This window comes from Hyla sarda, chromosome 1 (assembly GCF_029499605.1).
Source record: "Hyla sarda isolate aHylSar1 chromosome 1, aHylSar1.hap1, whole genome shotgun sequence".
Classification (NCBI taxonomy): domain Eukaryota; kingdom Metazoa; phylum Chordata; class Amphibia; order Anura; family Hylidae; genus Hyla; species Hyla sarda.
The window spans coordinates 415,314,951-415,338,654 of NC_079189.1; the positions used below are offsets into that span (position 1 = coordinate 415,314,951).

General features: G+C 45.0%; 1 protein-coding gene across 1 annotated transcript in view; it reads right to left on the reverse strand.

Moving 5' to 3' along the window:
- Window positions 1-23,704, reverse strand: part of SSH1 (slingshot protein phosphatase 1) — a 73,922-nt gene that overhangs the window by 38,088 nt on the left and 12,130 nt on the right. The window contains exon 2 of the mRNA XM_056528787.1: window positions 9,227-9,264. Within this exon, the coding sequence (XP_056384762.1) occupies window positions 9,227-9,264 (38 nt within the window). The remainder of the gene's footprint in view (window positions 1-9,226; window positions 9,265-23,704) is intronic.

The window sequence follows — 23,704 nt, forward strand, 5'->3', positions numbered from 1 at the left end:
ATTAGAAATACCCCACAAATGACCCAATTATAAAAACTGCACCCCTCAAAGTATTCAAAATGACAGTCAGTGTTTTAACCCTTTAGGTGTTTCACAGGAATAGCAGCAAAGTGAAGGAGAAAATTCACAACCTTCATTTTTTACACTCGCATGTTCTTGTAGACCCAATTTTTTAATTTTTACAAGGGGTAAAAGGAGAAAATGTATACTTATATTTTTAGCCCAATTTCTTTCGAGTAAGGAAATACCTCATATGTCTATGTAAAGTGTTCGGTGGGCGCAGTAGAGGGCTCAGAAGCGAAGGAGTGACAAGGGGATTTTGGAGAGTACGTTTTTCTGAAATGTTTTTTGGGGGGCATGTTGCATTTAGGAAGCCCTTATGGTGCCAGAACAGCAAAAAAACAAAACACATGGCATACCATTTTGGAAACTAGACCCCTTGAGGAACGTAACAAGTAATTAAGTGAGCCTTAATACCTCACAGGTGTTTCACGACTTTTGCATATGTAAAAAAATAAATAATAATTAACTAAAATGTGTTTTCCCCCAAATTTCACATTTTTGCAAGGGTTAATAGCAGAAAATACCCCCCAAAATGTGTAACCCCATCTCTTCTGAGTATGGAGGTACCCCATAAGTTGACCTGAAGTGCACTATGGGCGAACTACAATGCTCAGAAGAGAAGGAGTCATATTTGGCTTTTTGAGAGCAAATTTTGGTCGGGGGCATGTCGCATTTAGGAGCCCCTATGGTGCCAGGACAGCAAAAAAAAAACACATGGCATACCATTTTGGAAACTAGACCCCTTGTGGAACGTAACAAGAAATAAAGTGAGCCTTCATACCCCACAGGGGTTTCACGACTTTTGCATACGTAAAAAAAAAAAAAAAGATCTGTCAGACACCAGTGGGGTGTAAATTCTCACTGCACCCCTCATTACATTCCGTGAGGGGTGTAGTTTCCGAAATGGGGTCACGTGTTTTTTTTTTTTTTTGTGTTTGTCAAAACCGCTGTAACAATCAGCCACCCCTGTGCAAATCACATCAAATGTACATGGTGCACTCTCCCTTCTGGGCCTTGTTGTGCGCCCCCAGAGCACTTTGCACCCACATATGGGGTATCTCCGTAGTCGGGAGAAATTGCATTACAAATTTTGGGGGGCTTTTTTCCCTTTTACCTCTTGTCAAAATGAAAAGTATAGGGCAACACCAGCATGTTAGTGTAAGTTAGTGTAAAAAAATAAATTTTTTACACTAACATGCTGGTGTAGACCCCAACTTCACCTTTTCATAAGGGGTGAAAGGAGAAAAAGCCCCCCAAAATGTGTTAGGCAATTTCTCCCGAGTACGGCGATACCCCATATGTGACCCTAAACTGTTGCCTTGAAATATGACAGGGCTCCAAAGTGAGAGCGCCATGCGCATTTGAGGCCTGAATTAGGGATTTGCATAGGGGGGGACATAGGGGAATTCTACGCCAGTGATTCCCAAACAGGGTGCCTCCAGCTGTTGCAAAACTCTTAGCATACTTGGACAGTCAACGGCTGTCCGGCAATACTGGGAGTTGTTGTTTTGCAACAGCTGGAGGCTCCATTTTGGAAACAGTGGTGTACCAGACGTTTTTCATTTTTATTGGGGAGGGGAGGGGGGCTGTGTAGGGGTATGTGTATATGTAGTGTTTTTTACTTTTTATTTTATTGTGTGTTAGTGTAGTGTTTTTAGGGTACAGTCACAAGGGCGGGGGATTACAGCGAGTTTCCCGCTGCGTGTTTGAGCTGCCGCGCAAAATTTGCTGCATCGCAAACTTGCAGCCTGACTGTAAGCCCCCTGCCCATGTGAGTGTACCCATGGACAGTCTATCAGTGCATGCTGGTAGTTATAGTTTTGCAACAGCTGGAGGCACACGGGTTGGGAAACACTGAGTTAGGAAACAGACAATGTTTCCCAACCAGTGTGCCTCCAGTTGTTGCAAAACCACTACTCCCAAACATTCTCAGGCATGCTGGAAGTAGTAGTTCGGCAACATCTTTAGAGCCAGATGTTGCCGAACTACAACTCCCAGCATGCTTGGAGTTGTAGTTTTTCAACATCTGGAGGACTAAAGTTTGCAGACCACAAATACAGTGGTTCCCAATCTGTGCCCTACCAGATGTTGCAAAACTACAACTCCCAGTATGCCAAAACTGTCCAGGCATGCTGGGAGTTGTAGTTCTGCAACATCTGAAGGGCCAGATGTTACAGAACTACAACTCCCAGCATGCCTGGACAGTAAGGGCATGCTGAGGATGTGTAGTTTTGCAACATCTGGAAGGGCACAGTGGTCTCCAAACTGTGGACCTCCAGATGTTGCAAAACTGCAAATCCCAGCATGCCCAGACGCCAAGGGCTGTCTGGGCATGCTGGGAGTTGTAGTGTAAGGGGACCAGATTCAGCAGTCCAGATCGCTTTACGGCGGTCTGGACTGCTGCAAAGGTCCCGCAACGCCGCCGAAGATCCGCTCACCTGTCGCCACCGCCGCGATCCGGGTCTTCAGGGACGAGGCAAATACCGGGGCCGGTCCCCAGCACTCCCCCCCCCCCCCCTTGCGATTGGTCGGATAGCTAACCGAGGAATCGCAGGGGATAGGAGGAGGTGGCCGGCTTGCAACCTCAATCCTATACTTCAGCATGGTCCTGGCTGTCTGTGACAACCGGGATCATGCAAAATTACCGGGCGGTCGGGTCCCAGAGACCCGATCAGCCCGGTAACGCCGCAGATCACAATTTGCGACGCTCGCCCACATGGCCCCCTCGGCGTTTGCCCTGGATGCCTGCTGAAGCATTTCAGCAGGCATCCGCTTCCTATCTCTGCCCGGCGAGCGACAGGGACTGGAAAGCGCCAGGACGTACGGAGACGTCCTGGGTCCTTAAAGCCCAGGGTGCGGGGACGTCCTTGTACGTCCTGGGTCCTTAAGGGATTAAGTTAATATTAAATCTAGTAGGGCGCCCCCTCTGGTCAGGCTCTGCACCATTTGGGACAGATAATTGTCTTTAGCTATAGTCAGAAACCTGTTTCCTTTATGAGATTCACAGGTCTCAGTCTCCCAATTTATATCAGGATAGTTAAAGTCCCCCATTATTATCACCTCATTCTGATTTGCTGCCTTGTTTATTTGCTCAGTAATTGATCTTCTGCCTCTTCCATTATGTTTGGTGGCTTATAGAAAACCCCTATCAGAATTTTATTATTTTTATCTCTATATATTTCTACCCATAATGACTCCTCATTATCATTTCCCTCCTGTATAACCTCTCGCAGTGCGGCCTTCAGACTGGACTTTACATAAAGACAAACTCCTCCCCATTGTGATTTTTACCTCTGTCCTGAGGATTCTTTTCTCTACCCGTAAAGTAATGAAATAAGACATAGGGTTAGACCAAGCATATATCCCAATATAACCAAAATTGACCCCTTAACTGGTAACTTCGGAAGATGAAATTTTGGGCAAACTGAGCAATATAGAGCCCCCAAAGCCTTTGAACATACGCCCTCCCTTAAATGTTCACTAGGGGTGCAAGATTGTACTGCGTGTAACCCAGAGTGGACATTATCCGCTTAATCAGGCTCAGAGTGGGAACATCTTCAGTCAAGGGCCTTGTCGGAGGTTCCCTTAAAGGGGTACTCCACTGGAAAAAAAACATTTTTATAAATCAACCGGTGCCAGAAAGTTAAAAGAGATTTGCAACTTCCTTCTATTTAAAAATATTAACCCTTCTAGTACTTAGCTGCTGTATGCTCCAGAGGAAGTTCTATTCTTTTTTTAATTTCTTTTCTGCCTGACCACAGTGCTCTCTGCTGACACCTCTGTCCATTTTAGGAGCTGTCCAGATTAGGAGCTCATCCCCATAGCAAACCTCTCCTGCTCTGGACAGTTCCTAAAATTGGTGTCAGCAGAGAGCACTGTGGTCAGACAGAAAGGAAATACAAAAAGAAAAGAACTTTCTCTGGAACATACAGCAGCTGATAAGTACTGGAAGGGTTAATTTTTAAATAGAAGTAATTTACAAATTTGTTTAACTTTCTGGCAGTAGTTGATTAAAAGAAAAAAAAAATGTTTTCCAGGGGAGTACCACTTGAAAGGAGAACTCTGGCAAAAGTAAGCTTATTCCCTATCCACAAAATAGGGGATAAGTAGCTGATGGCGGGGTGTCCAAGCGCTGGGACCCCCTGCGAGTTTCGGGACGGGACCACGGCTCTCCTAGTGAGGAGCGCTCTTCATTCATTTATATGAGAGTGCCATGATGCCCAAGTGCTGTACTCGGGTCTTTTCAGTGCTCCCACAGAAATGAAAGCTTCTCACTGAGCATAGGGTCCCGTCCCAGTGACCATGGGGGTCCCAGCGCTCGGACCTACCAGGATCAGCTGCTTATACCCTATCCTGTGGATAGAGGAGAAGTTTCTTTTTTCCAGATTGCTCCTTTAAATACATTCTTAAATGGCCTTATAAGCTCTTCACATGGAAACATTCACAGATGGCGAATCTAGGAGAGTATCAACCCTTTAAGGTTTTTCCACTGTATGGTGTCACTAGATCCTCTTTGAAATTGTACAAAAAAAATAAAAAAATAAAAACACTATAGTCAACGCTGGCCAAATGGATATAGAAGGTAGCTGCTTGTGACTATCTTCAGTCCTGTATGTTTTTTTTTCTTACACAGATCTCATAAAGGGGCAAGCTACTTAGAAGATATCCCAAAATGATCCAGTGCCAGCTAGTGCTTCTATGCAGCAATGGGTGGCATGTACCCATATGGATGGTGTCTATGATATACCAGAATCGGCACAAAAGAATACAAGCCCAAGCACATAAAAAAAAGAGGCAAAACTTTTTTATATATATCAACTGGCTCCAGAAAGTTAAACAGATTTGTAAATTACTTTTATAAAAAAAAATCTTAATCCTTTGAGTACTTATGAGCTTCTGAAGTTAAGGTTGTTCTTTTCTGTCTAAGTGCTCTCTGATGACACCTGTCTCGGGAAACACCCAGTTTAGAAGAGGTTTGCTATGGGGATTTGCTTCTAAACTGGGTGTTTCCCGAGACAGGTGTCATCAGAGAGCACTTAGACAGAAAAGAACAACCTTAACTTCAGAAGCTCATAAGTACTGAAAGGATTAAGATTTTTTAATAGAAGTAATTTACAAATCTGTTTAACTTTCTGGAGCCAGTTGATATATATAAAAAAGTTTTGGCCTGGAATACCCCTTTAATAAAGATAAAATTACATTTAGCCGTCTCTGACGCTCCCAGCGTGTCACGTTTGATGATATGAGTCAGCAGATTAGACTAACAAAAGTCTCTCACAATCCTCTCTTCTAGGAACAAGAAGTGCGGTTCATTGTCCGACTGGCTCTGACTCAGCCTCGGCAAGTGACCTTTTGAGGAAGAAACACACAGAAGAGGCCAACTGCAGAAAAAAATAAAATAAAAGACCCTGCTGTGCGGCTAAAAGCAGACGAAAATTACTAGTAGCATTAGTCTTTTATTGGCATGCCACATTTATTGTCCAGCCTGGCTCACGCCTTATTGTAAAATATAGGCTCTTGTGCCGAGCTGTAGACCCTAGTGATACTGCGAGTCGTCTGATGTCATCTGCATGGGTATAACATTCATGTGCCCTAATGTAGGCATAAAAGAAAAAACATGGATGTCCCCAAATAATAGTTATACAGAAATATATCCTTACTGGATTTATTGTCTAAAGTAGGCACATTTATGTAGAAACCAGTGAGAGGGATTAGATCAGTGGTCTCTAAACTGGGGACCTCTAGATATTGCAAAACAACAACTCCCACCCAGCAAACGGCTGTCCAGGCATGCTAGGAGTTGTAGTTTTCCAACATCAGGAGGTCCACAGTATGGAGACCACCAGACTAGATTCTAAAGTGCCAATTAAGTGTGTCCACTGTGAAGCCAAGTGACAAGCAAATAATAGTATTAAAGGGGTACTCCGTTGAAAAACTATTTTTTTTTTTTTAAATCAACTGGTGCCAGAAAGTTTAACAGATTTGTAAATTACTTCCATTTAAAAATCTTAATCCTTTCAGTACTTAGCTGCTGTATGCTCCACAGGATGTTCTTTTCTTTTAACATTTCTTTCCAGTCTGACCACAGAGCTCTCTGCTGACACCTCTGTCCATAGCAGGAGAGATTTGCTATGGGGATTTGCTCCAGCTCTTGACAGTTCCTGAGACAGAGAGGTGTCAGCAGAGAGCACTGTGGTCAGACAGAAAAGAAATTCAAAAATAAAAGAACTAACTTTTTTTATTGAAGTAATTTACAAATCTGTTTAACTTTCTGGTACCAGTTGTTTAAAAAAAATAAATTGTTTTCCACCGTAGTACCCCTTTAAGGAGTAGGTCATACATACAATAAGCCCTATTCACACCAGATGGTTTCCATTAGAAGCCTCTGTTGCACATTCCTGAGAGCTATTTTGCAAACTTCACAGACTCCATTAAAGTCAATGGGGTCCGCAGGGAGCTGCGTTTATCTTTCATTTGATGGATTTCCTATGATGGAGCCGAAGAACAGAAATACATAACTAATATGTAAATGAGACCGATGGAAACTATGGTTTTAGTAGGTAATGCATAATTTGGTTCGGAATATGTTTAGGAAAAAACGTTTCATCTCTTCCATACCAAAGGAGTGGATGACAAACTTAAAGCCTGTTGTCACTTTCTTGCTTCCCGAATTATGAGTCATTGGGGTGGTCCCTGGTGGCTTCTCCCCATCCCAACACCCCTTTACTGATGGATCACTCCGTGTTTGGGTACAGGTAAAATGTATCAATGAAGGATGGTGGGGCCAGGAGCAGCCGCAGTGATCATCCTCATGATTCAAGGTTCGAGCAGCATGAAAGTCATAACAAGGTCCCTATAATGACTAAAATGTGGCGTTTCAGGATGACAGAGAGAGTGAGTGAATTGGTTGCAGAGGTTCCGCTCTATTCCCTCAGGGACACACACTTTTAAGTTTCATGTTGTGTCCTTACATTACTGAGATATGAAAGTTTATAGTTTGACAATTCAGGGAATCAGTCACATGGGCATGAAGTAAATAATAATGGTAGTAAATATCAGGTGATAGGTAGCATTATACAGTCAGAGGGAGTGAATTAGGCATACACGCCCCTTGATGTAAAACATTCACATATCCCCGACAGTATAGTCCCAACAATTGCTTGATATTCACTATCATTATTAAAATTAAGTTCACACCCATCTGACTAAATCCCTGAATTTTCAGACAAACTATAAACCCCCATATCTTAGGAACAGAAGGTTGTATCAAGAAACTGTAAAAAGTGTGTGACCAGGGAACCCAAAGTAAAATATTTTTTGGGATACATCACAGGTTCCCTTCAAAGGGGTACTCCGCCCCTAGACATCTTATCCCCTTACCCAGCGCAATCTCCCTACAGCACCCGGCATTCGTTTAGCTGGTTGCAGCATCAGAGGCTCGTGACGTCACGCCACGCCCCCTCCCATAGACTAGCATCGAGGGGGCGGGGCGTGACATTACCAGGGTGATGTGGCCGTCACGAGCCTCTGGCACGGCATCGCTAGTCATCCAGCACGGAGCGAGGTTCGCCCCGTGCACCGGATGACTGGGGTGCCGCAGCAGAGATCGCGGGGGTCCCAAGGGGAAAAGATGCCTATGGGTGGAGTACCCATTAAGCTCCAAAGATCACTGGATTGCTACAAGCACCAAACGCTTCCTAATGTGTGACGGCCGTCATCACGCCCCCTCCCATAGACATGACTAGAGGGGGCGTGGCATGACATCACTAGGGGTGTGGCCGTGACATCACGTCCCAGTCTCTGAGGCAGCACCCAGCACAGAATGCCCGAGGCTGCACAGAGATCGGGGGGGGGGTCCCCAGCGGCGGAACCCCTATGATCATACATCTTATCCCCTATCCTTTGTATAGGGGATAAGATGTATATAGCCAGAATACCTCTTTAGTGTACGCTCACACTAATGCAGATTTGATGTGCAGGATTTTCTGCTGCACAACTTCTAATCTGCAGTTACAAATCCTGTGCATCAAATCCGCGCAGAATCCTGTGTGTGTGAACATACCCTTAACAGGAGTGATTGTGCAGGCAGATGCAAGGAGGCAGACAATGGCAATTCAAAGAGCCAGCCAAATAAAGTCTGTTTGTTGTTTTCTAGCAGAAGAATCTGATCCGCCTGAGAGCACTGATACTTATCCTATCAGTTAGCCTATGATCTTGAGGAAAACATCTCTGTTTCTTATTGTGACCAGACATCTTTATCTTTCTTTCAAGTCCTGAGCCCTTACCCATTAACCACAAGATTAAAGTGTTTTATTACATTTTTAAAGCAGCGGTTTATGGTGTTCCACCTCTGCTGTAACAATACACAATAAATAAGAGGGTCCTCGCTGGTTCATACGACTGAAGGCCGTCATTCCGAACAGAATGAACACAGCGTTAGCGTCATTTACCAGTGCACTAGCCAAGTTTTAGCTGGATGAACGCCTACCCCCCATGACCAGGATATGATTCACAGTTTTGCTGCATTTACATGAGTAAGAGAGGCATATTAACCCCTCAGTGCAGGGAATGTACTGCAGTACTAAAATACTAACACAAACACACACTTAAATTCTAAATAAATCTTTTTTTTATATACTTTCATGTAATAATAGTTAAAAGGGTTTAGACCTTTTTCACTTTAATTATAGAAACAAAATGGATGGGTGATAAAAGTAATCTAAGTGTGTCTGATGGGACCACCACACAGGGGAGCCCAGTGAGGGGGAGTCTGTACAGGGTGGCACAAGCTCAGCTGTGTTCATGGTCTAGAAATCACCAATTTAGCGGTGATATCCATAATACACTTTCTTGATGACAGGTTCATACCTGGGACTTAACTTACTGTCTCCACCTTGTGGGAATAGCTGAAACTGCAACACAATGTCTTTCCATCCCGTCCACTCACTGCAGGCAAATTCCAGCAACACAGCAGCCGATATGCCCTGAAATAGTCCTGGCACCTAATTTACTGATGCCCAGGTCTACTGCTGGAGTGGCGTCATTGGCTCTGTAGCATGTATGGCATCTCTGTATTTAATGGGCATCAAAAAATAATGATAACATTTCCAACTATGAGATCCCTTACTGGAAAGGTCTATATGGCTGCCCGGGCATCACTCACCTCAGGTTTGTCTTGCGCTCTTCATCAGTGCCAAACTCCTGTAAGAAAGATAGTAAAGACAAGTCAAACTCAACAAACCATTTTTTCATTTTATTTTTTTAGCAGGTTTTCCCAACCAGGGTACCTCCAGCTCTTACAAAACTACAATTCCTAGGATGGGAGTGGTAGTTTTGCAACAGCTAGTGGCACCCTGTTTGGGAAACACGGTATTATTGTAAAGTTCACAGGATCTGAGGACATAGAGCAATGTACTTTTTTTTTGTTTGTTTGTTTGTTTGTTTTAGATGCTAAAATATTTCTATTCCTTAAGAAATGTTCACACTGAGGAATTGACGAGGAAAATTGTATTGCTTAATTCCTTTTGGGACTCGCACCTTTTAGCAGAATAGGCATTTCAGTCCATGGAAATCAACACCGAAAAGATGGGAAAGTGACACCATATATACTTCTCTGCCACTACTAAAAAATATATCAATAGAGCTCCTATATGCTTACAGTCCCATTGGTGCACTGGGAGTGGCCGCCCAGACCTCTCCAGTCTCCTCCTGTAGTCCCGCGAGACCACAGAGACCGAGCCAGTCCTTAACACTGATGTGGCTCCACATCACGGCTGAGAAGGGACTCGGTCTCTGGTCTGGCGGGACTACAGGAGGAGACTGGAGAGGTCTGGGCGGCCACTCCCAGTGAATGCACCAATGGGACAGTAAGCATATAGGAGCTCTATCGACATATTTTTTAGTAGTGGCAGAGAAGTCCCTTTCCCTTTAAACAAAGGGACTCTGCGGAAAGAATGAAATTGTGGACCAATTTTACGCCGCTAAAATTTCGCAGTGTTGGACCCATTTACACGAACATTCCTGAGCACAATTCTGGGAGTGAAAACTCAATATTGTATACATACCCTTAAAGGGGTATTCAAAGGAAAAAACTTTTTTTTATATCTTGAGTTGCTGTTTTCTGTCTAACTGCTTTCTGATGACTCCCATCCTGGGAGCTGTCCAGCTCCTATGGGGATATTCTCCCATCATGCAAGGGATATTCTCCCATCATGCACAGCTCCCGGGACGTGACATCATCATTGAGCAATTAGACAGAAAACTTCAGAAGCTAATAACTATTGGAAGGATTAAGATTTTTTAATAGAAGTAATTTACAAATCTGTTTAACTTTCCGGAGCCAGTTGATATATAAAAAAAAGTTTTTGCCTGGAATACCCCTTTAAGGGTTAGAATTGTGCTCAGGAATTCCGCTGTATAAACTTTCAACGTTTGTGTGCATGGGCCTTCCGCTGACCCATTCACACTGCAGAATTTCAGCGGCTAAAAAGGGGTACATCAGATTTGTTGCAGAAATTTTCACAACTGTTCCATACATATAAATGTATGCACTTTTATATTGCAGAAACAGAACTATTTAGGAGAAATATCTGCTTAATGTGAACACATATTTAAAAATACATTACTAAAAAAAAAAGTGTAACAAATCCATGCAAACAGGGTTGGGCTACACTACCCAACACAGCCACCTTGACATGCCACTGCTGGTTAGGTAAGTAACAAGTGTTTCTTTATCCTACTGTTAGGTCACCAAGCGTTGCACCACACATTTATGGCCTATCCTGTTCCAATTAACTGGTTGTAGGAGTGTGGATGGCAGAGAGTCTTCGCTGGAGGGAAAATTAAGCGGTACATTGGGCCTATAGAAAGCCATAGGCTGCACTCATAATTTGCCTTTATTTTTTATTTTTTTAATCAGATCCTTTTTATTGAACTTTTTTTGTTTTCATAACAGAAACAAACATAGAAACAGAGGCACAATGTATAAGGTGTCCGGAGACCGCTTCTCAGCTCTGTATATTAATACAAAATAAAGCAAAAAATAAAAATAAATAAAACACGAACAGAAAACCATGCGAAAGCAGTTTCTAAACGACTTCAGGCAGTGCAATGACAATGAGAAATGATCAAATTGAAATGTACGATCAAATATCTTGGGGGGGGGGGGGGGGGGAGACACCATGAGTACAATACAGTATGAGTACACCATTATCATCCAGAAGAAAAGGGCAGTAAGAAAAGAGGGAGCAAGAAGGGAGAATAAGAGAGGAGAAATAGTACGGGAGGGGGTACAAGGAGAGAGACTAGAGAAACCACAAAGGGAAAGACGACAGGGGGAAGAAAGTGAGACAAGCAGACAAACACAGGACCAGTACAAAAAGGTGAGCAACAGGGAGACTAATTACGGCCAGCAGAAAGGAAGGCCCTGTAGGGGGCCTCTACATAATTGAAGGAGAATAGATGTGGGCAATCCCGGGGTATCCAACCAAGATCCCCATATACGTTCAAATTTAGCCATAGCGGTCCTTTTAAGATAAACCCCCCGCTGCAACCTGATCACAGCATTCATTCTATTCGTAAAGTCCTACAGGGCACGTTGAGGAAGAGCGCAATCAAATTTTATGCAAAAAGACTGAGGTCCGATATACTCTATGTATCAAGTACAATTGGGATAGACAATGCGGTTCACTAAGAGATAGGAGAGGTACAGTAGTCAACAGATCATTCCACTGTTCGTCAGTAAGGGGACCAACCTCCTTATCCACTTGTCCCTGACCGTTAAAGGATAGGTAGATAAATGCTTGTCCAAAAGGGTACGGTAAGCCACTGATATAGCCCCTCTAAGAGTGCCCACCTTCCCTATGTTTTGCAAGAGACAGTGAGTAGAGATAGTCAGTGGGCTCCTACACCTCTGTCGGACCAGCGCATGACGCAACTGTAGGTACTGATAGAAGACCTTATGAGGAAGATCAAACAGTCTGAAGATCAGAAAAGGATAGAATACAGCCATCACCCACCACGTCAGTCAGATTACGTACACCCGCCGTCACCCAGGGTGAGAAACCTTCTCTAGAAAGTGGGGATTCTTCTTCAGTGGAGTAAAGGGAGTGAATCCTGATACCTGTAGTAATATTTTCACCGCACCCCACACCCGGGCCATCAAAGAGACCATTGGGAGCAAATGAGGAGAGCCATGAGTGGAGCCCAGCTCGAGAGCACCCAAAGGAGGAGACATCGCAGTAAGCCATTCCACCAAGCTCCCAGACACCCCACAACCACCCAACTCCCCCAACCCTTTAAATGTTGCACATGGGAGGCTAGGAAATAAATGTAGGGATTAGGGACAGCCAGTCCACCATCCATTTTACTATGCTGGAGCGTCTCCAACCTGATCCGGGCACAATCCCCTTTCCAGATAAGGGAACGGAAAAGGCTATTGATTCATCTAAAATACATGATCAGTATCCATATAGGGGAGTTGTGGACAGCATAAAGCAACTGTGGCATCAAGATCATTTTGATCAGGTTACAAAGACCAACAACAACAAAGGGCAGACAGGACCATGCATCAATCTCCCTCTGAAACCGGCTCAGCAAAGGCAACAAATTATCCGAAATCTTGTCCTTCAGCCGCACCGTAACCAATACTCCCAAATAGTTAAAGCAGGTCACTAACTGTAGAGGGATGGGGCAGCGGAGGAGACTATAAGGATGGGGACATGAGCATTACAACAGACTTACCCCAATTAATAGTGAGACTGGAGTAACCACCGAAAATAGTTATAATAGACATAATAGGGCCTATTGAAGAGTCATAATCACTCGTGTACAGTAACATATCGTCGGTGGGGGAATCCCCTAATATCCGGCGAGGAGTGAAGCAGGGACGCCAGAGGCTCAATCGCTATGGCGAAGAGCAATGATGATAGGGGGCAACCCTGCCTTGTCCACTGGCCAAGGATAAAACCATCTGAGAGACCCCTATTAGCCCGGACCCTGGCTCTCGGGTTGGAGACCGGGTATCCTTCACAAACTTAGTAAGGAGCCAAGATTAAAAAAAAAAAAAAAAAAGTCTCCCACAGCCTTCCCCTCAGCATGTTCAGGGACACCAATAATTCTGAGGTTATTCCATCGGAGACGGTTTTCTAAGTCATCCGACTTGGCAATCAGTAAAGAAACTTTATGCACCACACGGCCCAGATCTCTGTACAGCTGGGAATTTATCCTCAACGTCCCCTAGTCTGTCTTCAAGGGTTGTGATCCGCTCATTTGTGCAGAGGAGATCATGTCGTATCAGAGACACTTCCTCCTTAATTGAGCCAGTGTCAGCCCCCAGGGCCAGGACTGCAGAGTAAATGTCCCTCATAGTGGGCTCTGTGATGGGAGAAGGAGCAGGCTGTCCAGTGGACTGAGTTGCAGGCATGCCTGTGACAGCCCTTTTACTAACCTGTCCAGACCGCAATGATATGCCGGCCTGGGAGGACAATCCAGGGTCTGAGGTCTCCACAGAGTCCTCAGAGGTATCAGAGGATGCCTCCCAGTCTGCACTCACGGCCGCGCCTGTGTCTCCTCCAGAGTCAACGGGGTCATGTGCGAATCTCTCCAGGCGCGCCGCTACATCAGAGAGATGAAGCGGTGTGGAGGTGCAACTTGGTTGAGCAGCATGGCAAGGCCGGAGTTTTTCACAGACTTGTTCCCAGGGCTGGGGAGTCGGAGTCGAGCAGTCTAAGTCGGACGAAATTTTGGGTACCTGGAGTCGGCAACCAATGCTCCGACTCCTACTAAATTTAGATTGGAATAAAAAAAAAGCAAGTTTAAATGTCCCAATTCACAAAAAGTTATAATTAATGACTTCTCTACTGTAAGAATAAAGACCAATGCATGCAGTGCCTTACGTAACCGCAAAAAGAACACGTTAAGTGACCGTGAAGAAGCATGTTTTTCATGTGCTTCACTGTATGGCACGCAACGCACAATTAGGAGCGGTAATACTTATACTTTCCATAGTGTTGTGTTCTGCTGTTACAGGGAACCCATGGGTAACCTAGCCTCTCACTGATGTTTTTTTGCAGGACTAGAGACACTTGTGAAGGGAATGGAGGGTCAATAGTTCAAGACTGAAGCTGTAAACCATTGGAAAAACTGCTGCCATTCAGCTAAGGCTATAAAAACTTGTACACTCTGACTGTTAGCTTAAACTTTAAACATGACTATGGGATTCTACTAGGGAAATCATGTTTTATAATAAATGCCCCTTCCTGGATCCTCCCACTGCCCTATCTTCAGCAGCAGATCAGCACACAAAAAGGAGAAGGCAGCAGCTTCTGCCCAACTACCTCTCTCTGCTGGAAGAGCTTAGAAGAACTTTATGGAACAGCTTCCTGGATTCAACTGTAAGTGTTTATAAATACATTCGCATATTAATACAGAGGAGTCTGAGTTGGGGAGTTAGAAGTACAAAAAACTGTGGAGTCGGAACATTTATGTACCGACTCCACAGCCCTGCTTGTTCCTCCCGGAGCGTCCGCCCGCCATGCTTACAGAAAGGACAGGAGGCAGCCACGGACCTTCAGGAGACGGTATGTTTTTTTTTTAGTTGCTTATAGGGCGGCTAAAGGATAGGGTTCAGGAGATTAGAGCAGGAGCTCAGCCGCATGCGACCACACCCCTCCCATAAACTGCTTCTAAATGTGGCCAAGGTGGCAACCTAGTTCCGATTCATGGCAAACAGGTGATTTTGTTGGTCTAACCTGTGGCCAGTCAAATATGTTCATGCAGCCGTTACCATGAAATGCCTCCCATGACATATAAGGTAGACAGAAAATAGCTAAAAAAAAGCAGGTCTGTTCTCTATGACTATCATATGTCCAGAGCACATGGACGGGGCTATCTTCACCCCTTAACGACCATGGACGTATATATAGGTCCTGTGGCCGGCTCTCGATCTGTGAAGTGTGCTCAGAAGCTGAGCGCGCTTCGTATCTAGAAATGAGCAACCGGGACCCACAGCTAATAACGGACATCGCCAATCGGGCTGATGTCCGGTATTAACCCTTTAGACACCACACTCAAAGTTGATCTTGGCATCTAAAATGGGAGAATTCCCCTTCTGGTTAGATTAGCAGGGCTGTTTGGGACCGACGCGGTGAAATCGCGGCATCCTGAACAGCTGAGAGGACAGCGGGAAGTCTCTTACCTTCTTCCCGGCTGTCTGATTGGCGTTTGATTGCTCCAAGCCTGAAACCCAGGCTTGAGCAATCAAGCGCAGAAAACACAGATCAATGCATTCCTATGGCAATGGCCCAGATGCATGGCAATGCATTGAACAGTGCCTGCAATCAGTATATGCAGTGTTACAGCCCCTAGAGGGGACTATAACGATGCATTAAAAAAGTTTAAAAAAAAAAGCAAAAAATAAAAAAGCAAAAAATAAAAAATGTTAATAAATGTGATTTAACCCCTTCCCATAAAAAAAAAAATCAGAATCACCCACTTTTCCCATAAAAAAAAGGTGTGTAAATAAAAAATAAAAAAAGTGGTATCACCGCGTGCGTAAAGGTCTGAACCATAAAATGATATCATTAATTAAACCGCACGGTCAATGGCTTACGCGCAAAAAAAATTCCAAAGTCCAAAATAGCGTATTTTTGGTCACTTTTTATACCATAAAAAATTCATAAAAAGCTATCCATTTCGCTGTAGATTTTGGGGTAAAATAACTGATGTCATTACAAAATAGAATTGGTGGCGTAAAAAAAAATCCATCATATGGATTTTTAGTTGCAAAATTGATAGGGTTAGGATTTTTAAAATATAAAGGAGGAAAAAACAAAAGTGCAGAAATTGAAAAACATTTGGTCCTTAAGGGATTAAAATAGTTTTCACACTAACAAAACTTAGCCTATCTGCACTGTAAATGATGATAAGTGTCTCATGGATGGGTATGTGACAGTAAGGTCCCCACTGATCACTAGAATAGGGGTCCTGTCTCCCCCTGGTTGAATGGAGCGATGGTCAGACATGTCCACTGTCATCCCATTCAACCCTAGGGGCCTGACGTAGATAGCTGAGCACTTGTCTTTCACACTACAGGATTCCCGCAGAACTCCGCGAGCGGTGAACTTTAAACATTAGTGTGAATGGGTCTTCCGAGAGACCCGTTCACACTGCAGAATTTCAGCGGCGGACAATTCCGCCACTGAAATTGTTCCGCTCAAAGAAAGAACGTGTTCATTCTTTGAGCGGAAGTCCACGAGCACTGAATAGCCTTCAATGGTGATGGTGCAGTGCCGCTAGGGCTGGGCGGTATGACCAAATGTGTGCATCACGGTATTTTTGTAACTCTTGGCTGTTCCACTGTATATAACGGTATTTCCTCCTCCTCCTCCCCCCCCAAATTAATTATCAGCCCAGCGCTGCGCTGTTCTGCCACCCCCCCCCCCCCAATTAATTATCAGCCCAGCGCTGCCCCCATGGGGGTAAATACTCACATGTCACCCACTAGCGCTGCCCTCCTCGTGCTGTTTGTTGCGGCCACCGGCGCTGACACAAGGTAAACAAAATAAACTAACGCATGTTCCGACGTCTGCCTTACGCTGGGGACGGACAGTCGTCAGCCTATCACCGGCCGCAGCGATGTTCTGCCTCGCCCGGTGATGGGCTGAGCCCACTGTCATGTAAGGAGCTCTTGACAGCTTCTTACATGACAGTGGGCTCAGCCTATCAGCAGCCAAGGCGGAACAGGCTGACGGCTGTCTGACGTTCCATTCACTAGGAAGCAGATGAGGCCGGTACCTGACCAACGGGAGGTAAGATAAAGTTTATTTTGTTTATTTTTTGCAGCCTGGGCATAGGGATAAAACACAGTATAGAGCAGTGGTCTTCAACCTGCCGACCTGAAAATGATGCAAAACTACAACTCCCAGCATGCATGCTGAGAGTTGTAGTTTTGCAACATTTGGATGTCCGCAGGTTGAAGACCACTGGTATAGAGTGTCAGCACCAGCAGACGCAACAAACAGGAGGATGGGGATGGGGACAGCGCTAGGCTGATAATTAATTGGGGGGCAGAACAGCGCTCGCGGGCAACATATCATTAGTTCCCCGATGTGGGGACAGCACAGCGCTGGGCTAAGTCCTTCATTCCCGAGAGGGAGGGGCCAAACCGGTATTGCGGTATGGGTTAAAATTCATATCGTGCAGCACAAAAATTGCCAGGCTGAATCTCCGCTCGCTGAATTCCACGTGCATTCCTCAGTGTAATCACACCCTTAGTCAGGCTAATAGAGTTGAATGGAGTGGCAGCACACACAACCAACCGGGAGGACACCAGACCCTTAACTCCTGATTCATGGGGGTCTTAGGTGTCAGGCATGATGAATGTAGCTGGTAGGAAAAGTCGTTTAAATGGGCACTGTCATGAAATCTAAAAATTGATATGTTGTAGGACTTAAGTACTACAACATATCTCTAATATACTTTAATTAAAAAAAGGGATTTTAAACAAGTTTAAAATCACTTTTAAATTCGACCACTAGGAGTCGCCCTCCTAGTGGCCGAATGCATTGGGCAGTGACGTCACTACTGAATTTCGACTCATTTAAGCCTGGAATGAGTCGAAATCCAGTCACTGCTGTGCTCGCTCCCGCCTGTCAATCAAACAGGCGAGAGCGAGCACGCTGATAGCTGGGGTTGCGCGCATTGGCCAGCTCCACTGGCCTCGCCTGCAGGCCCGCCCCGTTACCCTGTCCGGAGGCAGCTCATTGATCCTCTGGTAAGTCTGCACCACTAGAGGAATGGGGTGGGGGAAGCGGGGTTCGGGGGAGCACCGCCGCTCAGCACTAGAGGCATGGGGGGGGGGGGGGGGGGAGCGGGGTTCGGGAGAGCGCCGCCGCTGCTGCTTCCCCCGAAGTAGCACTGCTACCGGGGGGGGGGGGGGGGAGAGTAGCACTGCTGCAGTAACAAAGTTATTGTTTTCATCACAGGGTGCCTCCAGCTGTTTCACCACTACGACTCCCAGCATGCCCTGAGAGCCAATAGATGTCAGGGCAAGCTGGGAGTTGCAGTGGGAAAACAGCTGGAGGCACCCTGTGTAGATGAACTAAGGGCGGAAGTGATGGCCCCAGCAGGCATCAGTGACGTTGCGCCTGCTGGGGAAGTCTGCCTGGTAGTGAGCACACTGCCAAGCAGACAAAAAGTCATTTTAATATAGTAAAAAAAAAATAATGTAAAGGCAGGGAGGGGGTTAGGGATAGATGGGCAATAGGCAGGGACAGAAAGAAAAAAATGGATGGTGGGAGCTACCCTTTAAATGGTGCAGTTTACCATAAAATACTGCTGCTTACTGTGTACTTCACTAAAAGTATCCAGGCGTCTGGTCTATGATTCACATTTCCCTGGTCTAGCAGTACATTTTAGCTTTGCCTCAGTGACATCAATGGCTTGGAATGAAGTTTCGCACACAGCCCTAGAAGACACATTGGCGTTCATTTCACCCTGAGCTCTGTCTGTGTGAAGTCAACTGTTTGCCAAGGGCAGAAAACACCTAAACCCAGAACATGCAGTCACAAGACAATCTCCTAGGATGTGACATAAGCTCATGTTTAACCTCAGTCCACATTTTCTCCTCAACTAAGCTTCCTGCCATCTGGATATTCCACACAGTAAATCCACCTTCTTACTGGTTTACCATGAATACGCATTTTCCACTGTGGGCCAATGCCAAGCTTTATGTACAACATGAAGTAAACATGGTAATCCAGAGTAGGAGAAATGACAGTATAGGGATAAGCATGCAATGCTCTAATACTTACAAACTGTCATACAGAATAGAAACACATTCACCCAGTAAACAATACGTGCGTCTAAAAAGGAAGTAGACCTCCTGCCCATACACGTGGCATTGTCAGTTTTGGTGGTACTATCCACTGACACACCAATATCTAAGGAGACAATGGCGCAGATGTATTAATCCCACCTAATATTTAGATGATGTAAACTAGAGGGCAGCCGGCTGAGCCACCAACTGTCTGTGTATGACGGCCTCCCGATTCTCTTCCAACAAATGATATCAGGGGAGAGAAGGACGCTGCCTGTTTTTACCTTAAAAGGGGTACTCCATTGCCCCAGCCCCCTCCCATAGACTTGCATTGAGTGGGCGTGGTGTGATGTCACGGCCCTCGCAGCCGGCACCCAGCGTTCGGAACTAAATATTCCGGACGCTGGGGCAGTGGAGTACCCCTTTAATGACCAAGCCTAATTTTTCAAATCTGGCCTGTGTCACTTTAAGTGGTAATACCTCTGACATGCTTTTACTTAGAGACACAATTTTGAGATTGGAGAATTTCCAGCCTATGGCTGGACCTCACAGGTTGCCGTACTAGGCAGACAGGAAGCCATCAGGAGCCCCCTCCCTCTGTCAACCTCATAGATTCTGTGTTTAGGACTGATCAAGGTATCTATGGAGTTAATGCTGCCTAGACCAGTGCCATCCTGGTCTCGGCGGCGGCGGGGACCCCGACTGTGATTGAAAGTTGGGTCCCGCCGTCGATCTCCTGCAGCGCTGAGCAGGATATTTCCAAGTTGCATACGTTCAGTTACACTCACATGTTAACAACTGGGAAGTATGCATATGTCCTAGGGTTGGAAAGGGTTAAAGGAGTACTCTGGGATATATATATTTTTTTTACTTGTCCATAATGGCACTATTAAAAAAAAAAAAAAATCTAGACTTACCTATTGTCGCTCCCCCGATGCCTCCAGTATCCTGCTCCAGTCCTCCACAGCCATCCTCTTCCTGCTTCTTGAGATCAACTTGTCACACTGCTGCTTAGCTAATCACTGGCTGCAACGATGTCCTGCCTCAGTTGCGGCAGTATGACATATTAAATCGTACCTGTCATGAACTTGTTACATTTTATAATCCTCCCAGTTCACTGCCCCATCATGATAAAAAAAAATAGAGGCAGGAGGTGGTTTAATAATTTTTTTAGTTTTCTACCTTGATATTACTCTGTATTTTCTGCTCAGTCCCAGTCAGATTCACAGACTAGAAAGGGGTGTTATCCAGCAGGTGTGACAACATTTGAAGCCAGAGATGGGAGAACTTCCTCCCTCACTCTGCTACACACAGCACAGAGCAGTTCAGTGTGTGAGATGAGCTATGATTGGCTAAGGCTGCACACCCCTCAGCACTCCAGACTGCATTTCCTGATTTTGGACTTCTGCCAGGCCAGCAGGAGAACATTAGAAAGTAAGTACATTAGAAAGATTCTGTAGTTACCATAAGGAGTGCAATAGCAAAAATGTATTTTAATGACAGTGTCCATTTAAGCTCTAGCACCAGGAAGAAGACCAAGGCCAGGGCTCAATAAGTCACAATGCTGCTTAACCTATCACTGGCCAAGGCGGGACACTGCTGAGTCGCAGTGTGACAAAAAGCAGGAAAAGGATTGTTGTAGAGGACAGGAGTGGGATACCAAAGGATGGTAGGCAAGTCCAGCTTGTTTTTTTAAATCTATTGCGGAGTACTTCTTTAACTGTTCGACACTTCTGTTCTCAAATAGATAAGTCGTCTCCAGTGGCTTATCCCCCACCCCTCTCCTCTGAGAACATATGAGCGCTCAGCCGAATGTTATGTGTATGTGGAAATGAGTGGCCGACTGCTTTAGTGTAGACCAGGGGTCTCAAACTGGTGGCCCTCCAGATGTTGCAAAACTTCAACTCTCAGCATTCCCGGCAGCAGTTAGCTGCAGCAAATGGCTGTCCAGGCATGCTGGGAGTTGAAGTTTTGCAACATCTGGAGGGCCACCAGTTTTAGACCCCTGGTGTAGACAGTCTACTAAAGCACCAGATTTACCATAGTGGCTCATGCTAGATGATACATTTACACATATTTACACACACTGTTGTCTGACATTATACCCCTTGTTGATTGGCTTAGTTTATGCCAAGATTTTGGGCCATGCCACATTCCCACAGCCAAAGGCTGTCCAGGCATGCTGAGAGTTTATTTATTTATTTATTTTTTTGCACCCTGGTATGGAAACGCTGATGTGTAGGATGGGCACCATAAGAGTCAGTGAAAGAGGACTGAAAACTTTCACCTAGGACTCAAGTTACATGTGTATTGGGGGCACTCTACTCTCTAGATCAATGTTTCTCAACCAGGGTGCCTCCAGATGTTGCAAAACTACAACTCCCAGCATGCCCGGACAGCCTTTGGCTGTCCAGGCATTCTGGGAGTTGTAGTTTTGCAACACCTGGAGGCACCCTGGTTGGGAAACACTGCTCTAGATGTTGGTGGGAAAGAAGGATGTGGCATGCTGGATTCCATCTGATCTTTGTGAATAGAGAAATCTATTTAAAGCACTACTGTCATCAAATCTGGGCCATATAACCTACACCCAGCCTCTGTCCTGTGTGCAGATTGTGTATTAGGCAGTGTTTTTACCTTCTGTCTGCCGTCCTTTATTACCCCAAAAAACTATTTTGATGGAAGCCGCACACAGTCGGATAGGCATGGCCGGGGTTCACAATGCCCTGAGGCCGCCACGCCTATCCCCTGCATGTCAGCGCTGGGACCGCTATGTGATTGACACACAGGTCCCAGCGCATGCGCCCCTTCGCTTATCCCCCGTGCGTGCCGCGGCGTGTCGTCCTGCTCTGCTGTTCAAAACAACTTTATTCAGATGTGCACCTTTATTATTACTGAATATCTGATAGTGCCCGCTATCCTCTTCTTTCTTCTTGCTGTGCCGGTGACCGGAGACGCGCGCTCTGTTGCTTCTATTCCCAATGCCTGGAGGCAGAGGGGAAGCGCGGTCCCTGCCTCTAGCACTGGGGATGCGCACTGAGGAGGTAGGCGGCGGGAGCAAGTGCTTGCCATGACGACACGCCATGACGTGCACGGGGGATAAGCGAAGGGGCGCATGCGCTGGGACCTGTGTGTCAATCACATAGCGGTCCCAGCGCTGACATGCAGGGGATAGGCGTGGCGGCCTCAGGGCATTGTGAACCCCAGCCGCACCTATCAGACTGTGTGCGGCTTCCATCAAAACAGTTTTTTGGGGTAATAAAGGACGGCAGACAGAAGGTAAAAACACTGCCTAATACACAATCTGCACACAGGACAGAGGCTGGGTGTAGGTTATATGGCCTGATCGCAGCCAGGGACCCGCCCATAATGGCGCACATTCGTGATCCCGCGGATGTCCGCCACTAACCCTTCAGATGCAGTGATCAATACAGATCACGGAATCTGCAGCATCGCGATCATTAAAATGGATAATCAGATCGCCAGAAGCGCTGCCGCGGCGATCCGATCATCCTGCACGGCAGACGGAGGTCCCCTCACCTGGCTCTGCTGCCTTCCCGGCGTCTTCTGCTCTGATCTGCCTTCCCGCAGACCAGAGCAGAAGATGACTGATAACACTGATCAGTGCTGTGTCCTATACCTAGCACTGAACAGTATTAGCAATCGAATGATTGCTATAAATAGTCCCCTATGGGGACTATTAAAGTGTAAAAATAAAAGCAAAAAAAGTAAAAAAGTAAAAAAAAATTGAAACCCCCCCCCCCCCAATAAAAACGTAAATTGTCCCATTTTCCCTATTTCACCCCCAAAAAGTGTTTAACAATATATATTTTATATACATATTTGGTATCGCCAAATATCTGAACTATTAAAATAAAATGTTAATGATACTGTACAGTGAACGGCGTGAACGCAAAAAAAAAAAAAAGTCCAAAATAGCTGCTTTTTTTTTATAACATTTTATTCCCAAAAAATTAATAAAAAATGGATTAAAAGTTTTATATAAGCAAGTATGGTATCAATAAAAAGTGCAGATCACGGCGCAAAAAATTAGCCCTCATACCGCCGCTTATACGGAAAAATGAAAAAGTTATAGGTCTTCAAAATAGGGGGATTTTAAACGTACTAATTTGGTTAAACAGTTTGCGATTTTTTTTAAGCGCAACAGTAATAGAAAAGTGTGTTATCACAGGTATCATTTTAATCGTATTAACCCAAAGAATAAAGAACACATGTCATTTTTACCGTAAATTGTACGGCGTGAAAATGAAACCTTCCAAAATTACCAAAATTGAGGTTTTCTTTTTAATTTCACCACACAAATAGTATTTTTTTGGTTGCGCCATACATTTTATGGTAAAGTGAGTGATTGCATTACAACAGACAACTGGTCGCGCAAAAAACAAGCCCTCATACTAGTCTGTGGATGAAAATATAAAAGTTATGATTTTTTGAAGGCGAGGAGGAAAAAATGAAAATGTAAAAATAAAATTGTCTGCGTCCTTAAGGCCCAAATGGGCTGAGTCCTTAAAGGGGTACTCCAGTGAAAAACATTTTTTTTTTTTATCAACTGGTGCCAGAAAGATAAACAGATTTGTAAATTACTTCTATTAATAAATCTTAATCCTTCCTGTACTTATTAGCTGCTGAAAACTACAGCGGAAATTATTTTCTTTTTGAAACACAGAACTGTCTGCTGACATCACGAGCACAGTGCTCTCTGCTGACATCTCTGTCCATTTTAGGAACTGCCCAGAGCAGCATATATGTTTGCTATGGGGATTTCCTTTTACCTTGGACAGTTCCTAAAATGGACAGAGATGTCAG